The sequence below is a fragment of the Bubalus bubalis genome, chromosome 20 (assembly GCF_019923935.1).
Source record: "Bubalus bubalis isolate 160015118507 breed Murrah chromosome 20, NDDB_SH_1, whole genome shotgun sequence".
Taxonomy (NCBI): Eukaryota; Metazoa; Chordata; class Mammalia; order Artiodactyla; family Bovidae; genus Bubalus; species Bubalus bubalis.
The window spans coordinates 25,730,034-25,740,661 of record NC_059176.1 but is presented as its reverse complement, the minus strand read 5'-3'; the positions used below and the strand labels follow the sequence as shown (position 1 = coordinate 25,740,661).

The 10,628-nt window shown below is 43.5% G+C and overlaps 1 protein-coding gene across 1 annotated transcript; it reads left to right on the top strand.

The window, feature by feature from the left end:
- The first annotated feature begins 598 nt into the window (after positions 1–598).
- LOC102402046 (acidic leucine-rich nuclear phosphoprotein 32 family member B-like) lies at positions 599–1,895 on the top strand. Its single transcript, XM_044933242.2, has one exon. It carries the CDS (start codon positions 699–701, stop codon positions 1,482–1,484), a length of 786 nt encoding a protein of 261 aa, XP_044789177.1. The 5' UTR covers positions 599–698; the 3' UTR covers positions 1,485–1,895.
- The last annotated feature ends 8,733 nt before the right edge of the window (positions 1,896–10,628 follow it).

The window sequence follows — 10,628 nt, the reverse complement described above, 5'->3', positions numbered from 1 at the left end:
TCTCTCACACACACACACACACACAGTTCCTAATATGGAGGAACCAGAAATAATAACAAAGAGACCAACATGTAAACATCTCTTGACTGCAAAGCACTACAGTAGTGGTATGTGAATGAAGCACAGAGGAGATACACTTCCTCTGTCTCAGGTCTAGGAAAGCTTCCTGAAATGTCTCTAGAGCTGTGTTGCAGTGAATAAGCAGGCATCATCCAGGGTATAAAAAACACCAAAAAAACTCCAGGCGGAAGAACTAGAAGTTATCTATATCACAGCTGGTTGGGGATAAAAGTATTAGTCTGGAAACTGAGTGTGGTTATATGTTCAGTAACCTGAGATTTATCCCAAGGGAAATAGAAAACTACCAAAGGACCTTAGCTAGAGAGGAACAAGGTCAACTTTCATTTAGAAAGATCATTCTCATAGGAATATAAACAATGGAGGTAAATGAAGAAAAGCCGAGAGCTGCGCTCCAGCCCCCTTTTCCCTCCATGGTTTCTCTCCGCTCCCGCGAGTAACTTGGCTCCGGGGGCTCCGCTCGCTTGCCCGCACGCCGCCCGCCACCCGGGACTGCGCCGACGGCTTCTGCCTGGAGCAAACCCCTTCCAACGGCCCTCGCTGCGCAGGCTGGGACGCCTCTCCCCCCTCCGCCCCAGTCGCGGAAAGTTAAGTTTGCAGAGGGGGGAAGGGAGAGAAACATGGACATGAAGAGGAGGATCCACCTGGAGCTGAGGAACCGGACCCCGGCAGCTGTTGGAGAACTTGTCCTGGACAACTGCAAATCAAATGATGGGAAAATTGAGGGCTTAACAGCTGAATTTGTGAACTTAGAGTTCCTCAGTTTAATAAATGTAGGCTTGATTTCAGTTTCAAATCTTCCCAAACTACCAAAATTGAAAAAGCTTGAGCTCAGTGACAATAGAATCTGTGGAGGTCTGGATATGTTAGCAGAAAAACTTCCAAATCTTACACATCTAAACTTAAGTGGAAATAAACTGAAAGATATCCGCACCCTGGAACCTTTGAAAAAGTTGGAATGTCTGAAGAGCCTGGATCTGTTTAACTGTGAGGTTACTAACCTGAATGACTACCGAGAGAGTGTCTTCAAGCTCCTGCCCCAGCTGACCTATCTGGATGGCTATGACCGAGAGGATCGTGAAGCCCCAGATTCAGATGCCGAGGTGGATGGTGTGGATGAAGAAGAGGATGATGAAGAAGGAGAAGATGAGGATAAGGAGGAGGATGAAGATGGTGAGGAAGAAGAGTTTGATGATGAAGAGGATGACGATGAAGATGAAGATGTAGAAGGGGAGGAGGATGAAGATGAAGTCAGTGGGGAAGAAGAAGAATTTGGACATGATGGAGAAGTTGATGAAGATGATGAAGATGAGGATGAAGACAAAGATGAAGATGAAGAAGAGGAAGAAAGCCGGAAAGGTGAAAAGAGGAAGAGAGAAACAGATGATGGAGGAGAAGATGATTAATAAGACCCCGATAACCTGCAAAAAAAAGAACTGTTCAGTATTGGTTGGACTGCTGACATGGATTTGGTAGCTTTTTTTTTTTTTAAAGGAAAAAAAGAAAAAAGGTAGCTGTGATACAAACCCCAGGACACCCACCCACCCAAACAGCCAAAGAATAGTTCCTGTGACATTCCACCTTCCTCCATTTAGTCCCTCTTGGAAATCCACCACCAAGCTTGGGGACTTCACCCCAACAAAATTGTAAGCGTTTGTTAGGTTTTTGTGTAAGACTTGCTGTAGCGTGGATAGCTGTGATTGGTGAGTCAACTGTCCGTGGCTACCAGTTACACCAAGATTGTAACAGCATTTTTACTTTCTGTACAACAAAGAAGCTTTGTAAATAAAATCTTAACATTTAAAAAAAAAAAAAAATGAAGAAAAGCCAACAAGGCACAGAAACCAGTTAAAAAGACACCATCAAAGTCCCATGTGAGGATACGTCCTGGGTCAATGGTAGCTAGAATGAAGGGGAAAGAGAAAACTGAATATATATAGCAAATGATGTTATCTATTGGATAGTTTGAAAGGATGGAGGAGAGGTAAAAAATCTAGGGTAACTCCAAGTTTCTGGCTTGGATGACCAAATTAATGGTAATATCTTGAACTGAGATAGGAAATACAGAAATACATGAGGGATGGGAAATTTGCATTTGGAAGATGAAGGAAATTAGTTTCACTTTGAACATGTGGAGTCTGCAGTGCCCACTGGACATCCAAAGGGAACTGTCCAGTGGGCTACTGGACATATAGTTCTGAAAATCAGAAGAGTCAACAGGACTGAAGATAAATATTTGAACATCATAAGCAAACAGGTGATACTTAAAAACTATGAGAGCAAAAAAGGATTAACCAAGAATGGATAGAAAAATGGATGTACAGCTGGATGGAAAAATAAGCAAATTAAAATATTAACTAGCTTTAATTTTAGAAAAATAAAAAGTATTTATAAAGCTTTGAAACTTAGTCTTACTTGAATTTTAGATTTTAAAAAGATTTAAAAGTGAAGAAAATTTTAGATGCTTCTTTGGTATAAATAGTAATGTTTCTTAAAAAGAGCCCACTAGGTTAAGAAAAAAAGATTATAAAAAAGCATAAAATGGCTAAAGTCATTTTGAAAAATCAACTTCCTGCTAAGAAAGACCAAGAAATTAGCACTTTGACACCTCCACTCACATTTCCTGGCAAGGATCACCCTGGTCTTTTACTATGACTACTCCATTCCTGAGTCCTTTCTTTTGATTTACCTTTCATGTGGGTGAATCTTGATTTAGTTTTTTTCCAAGAACTTTTCATGCATTGTATATTTCTTGAGTTTGTTGATGTGTAATGATCTTTACCTGTAGTTTTCTTTCTTTTTTGGCTGCTCTGCGTCTTCATTGCTGCACGAGGGCTTTCTCTAGTTGCCACAAACAGGGGCTACTCTCCAGTTGCAGTGCATGGGCTTCTCTTTGCGGTGGCTTCTCTTGTTGCGGAGCACATGGGCTTCAGTGGCCCCAGCTAGTGGGCTCCACAGCACAGGCTCGGTAGTTGTGGCTCATGAGCTTAGTTGCCCTGCAGCACGTGCGATCTTCCCAGATCAGGGATTGAACGTGCATCCCTGGCATTGGCAGGAAGATTTTAACCACTGGACCATCAGGGAAATCCCTACCTATAGTCTTTACATGTAATCAACACCTCGGCTGGATGTAATATTCTTAAGTCACTGCTTTCCCAAAACTAGCCATATTTTTCCTCTTAACAAATGACTTGCAAAACCCATGGTAGGGAAGGGAAGACTTAAAGAGTATCTCTCAACATGGTTGGTTCCTCCATTTTTTAAGGCAGCAATATTAAAGGCAATGTTAAAAGCTGCAAGCCCTTCTCTGCCTCACTAAATCTCCTCTTTCAGGACTGTGCTCAAGTGTTGTCCACTGCTCTAAGTATTTCCCCTCTCTCCTTCCTAGGCAGAATTATTAAGCTTTTGCAGTTGTTACATTTATAGTTGTATGCCTGCATGCTTTCCCTCTAAACTGAAAACAGCTTGAAAGAAGAAATACATTATCCTCTTTGTCACCCCAGAATTTATCACACTGCTAAAAGGTGGGGAGAGCGCAAATGTTGATTAGACAGTCTATTCTAACTTTTCCCCACACCTATCCAAGGGACTCTTTAGAGCAGTTGTGTTCAAATTTAAGCAGGCACAACAATCACAGAGAAGACTAGTTAAAACACAGGTTACTGGGCCCTTTCCAAGTTTCTGACTCAGGGAGTCTGGGGTGGGGCTCAAGAATTTCCATGTGTAACAAGTTCTCAGATGATACGGGTGCTGTGTTGGTCCAAGAACTACACTTAACACGGATTGAGAGCACCATTAGAAACAGAAATACATTGAGCAAATCCTCACAAACAAGGGATGAAAAAGGTTCAGATGATAAGCTTATGCGTACTTCTCAAAGCATCAAACTCTGGTGGGCTAAATTATGCCTTGGGGCTTCCCAGGTGGCAGCCGGTGGTAAAGAATACGCCTGCCAATGCAGGAGATGCAAAAGAGACGTGGGTTTGATCCCTGAGTTGGGAAGATCCCTGAAGAAGGAAATGCCAACCCACTCCAGTATCCTTGCCTGGGAAATCCCATGGACAGAGGAGCCTGGCGGGCTACAGTCCATGGAACCACTGAGAGTCAGACATGACTGAGCAACCAAGCACACCATGGGTAAGGCATAATGTATGCCTTACATCACAGGTATTGGAGCACGTGGTCCATGAAAGCGACAGTCACTCAGTCCTGTCTGATTCTTTGCGACCCCATGGATTATACAGTCCATGGAATTCTCTAGGCCAGAATACTGGAGTGGGTAGCCTTTCCCTTCCCGAGGGGATCTTCCCAACCAAGGGATCAAACCCAGGTCTCCCACATTGCAGGTAGATTCTTTACCAACTGAGCTGTCAGGGAAGCCCATAGCTTGGTCCATTAGAAAACACATTTTATGACGTTTCACTTTATTTTTCTTTCTTGATTCATTTTATCACTCATAAATAAGTACCCTAATCAGTGTTACTTACCAAGACTCTCCAACTATCATGCTATAATTTAAATTACATTAACAATTCAATTCAGTGGTCAGGTAGGAATATAAATCCAGAGGACACAATGTACTTCAGACCAAATTCTCTCTCAGAATAAAACAATAATGATAATTTTAAAATACACTCTACTCTTACCCTGTTTTCTTGGGTTTTTCATTTTTCCCACCTCCATATCTCCCAGGCACACAAGATAGTTGTGATTCATACTTGTGCCAAGACTTTGCAAACCATCACTAGGTACATATTCCTTTCTATATCATCCATGACATGTAGCCAGTTAGTCCCTAAGAAGATGATCTGTGGTCCCAAGGCTTCTACAGCAAGCTCTAAGTGGTGATTTCTTTTTTTTAAACTTTTATTGGAGTATAGTAGTTTCACAATGTTGCATTAGTTTCTACTCTACAGCAAAGTGAATCAGACATACATATACATATATCCACTCTTTTTTTAGATTCCCCTCCCATTGAGGTCACCACAGAGCACCTCTCAGTGGTGATTTCTGTACTCCTTTCCTTACCGTGTTTTACTTTTCTGAACACTAATCTTTCCTGGTTTCATGCTAACCAGCCCGGCACTGCACTAACGTTGCGTTGCAGCGCCACCTAGGGTCTCCTGCCAGTAGAGACCCAGGGCTAACCAGCCCTGGGTACTCACCACCAGCCCACTACAGTAAAGGAATTCTGGATTCAGATGAACCCTGCCTCTACAAGAAATTGTTCAGTATAGAGTCAAGGAGATCTCCCATCCCACAATCGATTGTTAAACCATCATTTGAAATGTTGTCTTCAGCTTAAATGGTCACTTCACATTAGGATTTTAACACTGAAGGTTTGTATATAAAACATCTTGCTGGCAAGAGACGTTCAGTGGTGAGGGTGTGGCAAGGAGAAAGCTGCAGCTCCTGGGTCTTTGGGTTCTCCTTCTCATGGCTGTGGCTGTGGCTGAGCTTCGTTGAACGCTGCAGGATGAAAATCAGCTTGGCCTGGCCGGGGAGCTACATTGAAATGGAGCCACACATTAAGCAAGCAGCAGCCGCATTAGAGGCCGAGGGTCCATTAGCTCTCATTTAATGTTTCTTCTCAAGCAGATAAGTACAGGCATCAAACACCCCAGGCCTTTTATGACACGTAAATCACAGGTCAGTGCCTTCCATGGAGACTCCTGTTTGCTAAGTGAGTAGTTAGACCAGGAGCAAGGAAGCAACGCACTTAGAGACCCAGAGGAATGAGTTGACTACACAGGGCAAGGCCAGGAATTTCTCCCTGCAATTTAATGATTAAAACCTTTCTCCTGCTTGAGAACTGCCACATCATTCAGGACCTCCCAGAAGCAGCAGCTCACACCAAGAGCCTCCCTTGGTCCCTGTTCTACCATTAACTCCAAGAGTTGGTTTCCACAAGCCCTACTGAGTGGAAACCAGGCTATGAGACCCCATCTCTTGACACCCCACTAATTGGATGAAGGTGGACATTTTTCCATACCTAATCCACAGAATCTGTTTTCATAATGTACGCCATGAGGCACACAGACAAGAGTGAGGGTGAGGGGTCTGTGTTAATGGTGGGCCTCTAAGTGAAGGTCCATGAACTTGGGCTGCTGAGGTCCTTGGACCTGCCCTGACTTCTGCCTTTCCTGGGCCTGCCACTGCAGCTTTTCGGTGGATTCCATGAGTTCTGTACCTGAAACCAACTTGAGTGGATTCAGTTCCTTATTACTAAAACTGCTTCTGAGAAACCCTGAAATTGAGGGAGAACACTGATCGAGCTCAGGCTGGGGCTTCTGCTCCCTCCTCCAGAGCCACACTCAGCCCAGCCATGTGCCTGTCATCCAGGCCCAGGCAGGAGATGGGTACACCTACAGGAGGAGGCAGGGGAAAGGGGGGCTGTGGGGGCCAGAGTGTGGTCTGCAGACTGCTGTCAGCCCTCCTACCTGTTACTGGTCTACAACAAGAAAAGAACAGCAACTGAGAAAAACTGAAGAACTTTTGCAGCAATTTTCCAGAGCAATTTGATGTCTATCGAATCTAATTGGCTTCCTTGGTGGCTCAGAGGTTAAAGCGTCTGCCTGCAATGTGGGAGACCTGGGTTCGAATCCTTGGGTCGGGAAGATTCCTTGGAGAAGGAAATAGCAACCCACTCCAGTATTCTTGCCTAGAGGAGCCTGGTGGACTATAGTCCATGGGGTCCCAAAGAGTTGGACACGACTGAGAGACTTCACTTTCTTTTTAAAATTTAACTGGAGGCTAATTACTTTAAAATATTCTAGTGGTTTTTGCCATACATTGACATGAATCAGCCATGGGTGTACATGTGTCCCCATCCTGAAACCCCCTCCCACCCCTCAAGGTCATCCCAGTGCTCCAGCCCTGAGCACCCTGTCTCATGCATCAAACCTGGACTGGCGATCTATTTCACATATGGTAATATACATGTTTCAATTCTATTCTCTCGAATTATCCCACCCTCGCCTTCTCCCACAGAGTCCAAAAGTCTGTTCTTTACATCTGTGTCTCTTTTGCTGTCTTGCATGTAGGGTCATTGTTACCATCTTTCTAAATTCCATATATATGTGCTAATATACTGTATTGGTGTATTTTTTTCCGACTTACTTCACTCTGTATTATAGGCTCCAGTTTCATCCACCTCATTAGAACTAAATCGAATCTAATTTATAAAAAAAAAAAAGCTTGTATTATTATCTTTGCTTTTCCTTTTTACCTAGTATTCTATTTTTATTGTATTTTACCAAAAAACATCAATTCATAAATGATAGGAAATAAAAATAAACAATCTTTCACTGCTAAGAGTCTGAAGAGCACTACTTAAAATCCCTTTCCATGCTCTGGTCCAGGCCTCCTGCCCATTCAGCTGGCAGCACCTTGCCTAGAAAAGACAGGCTTACAATTGTGTCTTTCTCCAGGAAAAAGTGGCAACTTGCAGGCAGAGGCAAAGCCCGTTGTTCACATCTGTTCATGAGGAGGGCCCACCCCTGGATCAGCGGGTCAGAGGCAGGGCCCTAAACATGCTAAGCACCTAAGACCCAATGCACTCAGATGGAGTTTAGACAAAGTCTTCCAAGGGGGCCCACACAGCAGGCTGCCCAGCACCTCCTGAGCTCCCAGGGCTCTCACTGCTGTTCCGCAGGCCCCCGGGGGCAGCAGGCAGGGCTGAGGGCTGCAGGCAAGGGGACGGCGGCCCCGAGGACTGCTTCTCTGAGCAAAACTCCTCACAGCTCTTCTTCTCCCTTTCTTTTTTCACCTTACAAAAAAATTGTTATGATGCAGGAAAAGGCATTGATTTCATTTGAAACTTTTCCCAAACAGGATATGGACGCTCAAACAGATCCTCAGCCCTTGGCAACTGTTGTGCGCAGGTGTTTCTTGCAAGTGCCGGGTAGCACGTAGGGCGCTGTGATCCAGGGAGCACAGGGGGGTGGCCCAAGGCCCAAGGGGCTGATGGCACGGAGCCCTGAGCATCCCTGCGTTCCAAGAATTTGACTCCTTCCCACAGGCCTCTCCCTGCCCCCTTGCTCACCACACTTCCAGCCCTGTCTTTAGTACAATACGAATTGAGTTTTCACTCTTGTTATTTCTGTAATTTATATGATGAAGACAAACCACAGTTCCAAAGAGAGAAGTTTCACATGCAGTGAACAAAATGGAAGCCAGGAAGCACAAGTAGGACTGCTTGATAACAACGGGCAAAAGCAGGATAGACTTTACCTACACAGGCAAAAACGAATACTTGAGCACTGACAGAGTCGAAGGAAAAGTTCATCAATAAAAATCAGTACACACACAGCTTATTTGTTTTATTGAAGTATAGTTTATATGATATAGGATGAGATAGTTGCATTGGGAAAGGAGTATGTCAAGACTGTATATTGTCACCCTGCTTATTTAACTTATATGCAGAGTACATCATGCAAAATGCCAGGCTGGATGAAGCACAAGCTGGAATCAAGATTGCCAGGAGAAATATCAATAACCGCAGAAAGCAAAGAAGAACTAAAGAGCCTTTTGATGAAGGTGCAAGAGGAGAGCAAAAAAGTTGGCTTAAAACTCAACTTTCAAAAAACTAAGATCTTGGCATCCAGTCCCATCACTTCATAGCAAATAAATGGGGATTTATAAATGGGGATTTATAAATCAGTATTCAGGACTGATTTCCTTTAGGATGGACTGGTCGGATCTCCTTGCAGTCTAAGGGACTCTCAAGAGTCTTCTCCAACACCACAGTTCAAAAGCATCAATTCTTCAGTGCTCAGCTTTCTTTATAATTCAACTCTCACATCCATACATGACTACTGGAAAAACCATAGCCTTGACTAGATGGACCTTTGTTGGCAAAATAATGTCTCTGTTTTTTAATATGCTGTCTAGGTTGGTCCACCTAAAGGAGATCAGTCCTGGGTGTTCATTGGAAGGACTGATGTTAAAGCTGAAACTCCAATATTTTGGCCACCTGATGTGAAGAACTGACTCATTTGAAAAGACCCTGATGCTGGGAAAGATTGAGGGCAGGAGGAGAAGGGGACGACAGAGGATATGATGGTTAGATGGCATCACCAACTCAATGGACATGGGTTTGGGTGGACTCTGGGAGTTGGTGATGGACAGGGAGGCCTGACGTGCTGCGGTTCATGGGGTCACAAAGAATCAGACACAACTGAGCGACTGAACTGAACTGAACTAGGTTGGTCATAACTTTCCTTCCAAGGAGTAAGCCTCTTTTAATTTCATGGCTGCAGTCACCATCTGCGGTGACTTTGAAGCCCAAAAAAATAAAGTCTGACACTATTTCCACTGTTTCCCCATCTATTTGCCATGAAGTAGTGGGACCAGATGCCATATTCTTAGTTTCCTGAATGTTGAATTTTAAGCCAACTTTTGCAATCTCTTCTTTCGCTTTCATCAAGAGGCTCTTTAGTTCTTATTTGCTTTCTGCCGTAAGAGTGGTGTCATCTGCATAACTGAGGTTATTGATATTTCTCCCGGCAATCTTGATTCCAGCTTGTGCTTCTTCCAGCCCAGTGTTTCTCATGATGTACTCTGCATATAAGTTAAATAAGCAGGGTGACAATATACAGCCTTGATGTACTCCTTTCTTGATTTGTTGTTCTGATTTGGATTTGGATCTGTTGTTCCATGTCCAGTTCTAACTGTTGCTTCTTGACCTGCATACAGATTTCTCAGGAGGGAGATCAGGTGGTCTGGTATTCCCATCTCTTTCAGAATTTTCCACAGTTTGTTATGATCTACACAGTCAAAGGCTTTGGTGTAATCAATAAAGCAGAAATAGATGTTTTTCTGGAACTCTCTTGCTTTTTCAATGATTCAATGGATGTTGGCAATTTGATCTCTGGTTCCTCTGCCTTTTCTAAAACAGCTTGAACATCTGGAAGTTCATGGTTCATGTATTGCTAAAACCTGGCTTGGAGAATTTTGAGTATTACTTTACTAGAGTGTGAGATGAGTGCAATTGTGCAGTAGTTTGAGCATTCTTTGGCATTGCCTTTCTTTGGGATTGGAATGAAAACTGACCTTTTCTAGTCCATGGCCACTGCTGAGTTTTCCGAATTTGCTGGCATATTGAGTGCAGCACTTTCACAGCATCATCTTTTAGGATTTGAAATAGCTCAACTGGAATTCAATCACCTCCACTAGCTTTGCTCATAATGATGCTTGCTAAGGCCTACTTGACTTCACATTCCAGGATGTGTGGCTCTAGGTGAGTGAACACACCATCGTGATTATCTGGGTCATGAAGATCTTTTTTGTACAGTTCTTCTATATATTCTTGCCACCTCTTTTTAATATCTTCTGCTTCTGTTATTGGGTTTAGTTCATATCAAAACTAGATGACTACGGGGAGGGACACTTGGTCTGAACTGGAATAGAAGTTGACAACAAGAGCCAAGTGTTGCTTCTTGGTGGGAGAGAGACTTCCTCAAGATCTTGTACTTAATTTTGGACTTTATCCACCATCCTGGATTGCAATGTGAACTAGGGCTTAACTTTTTTGCCCCTTTATGCATGGG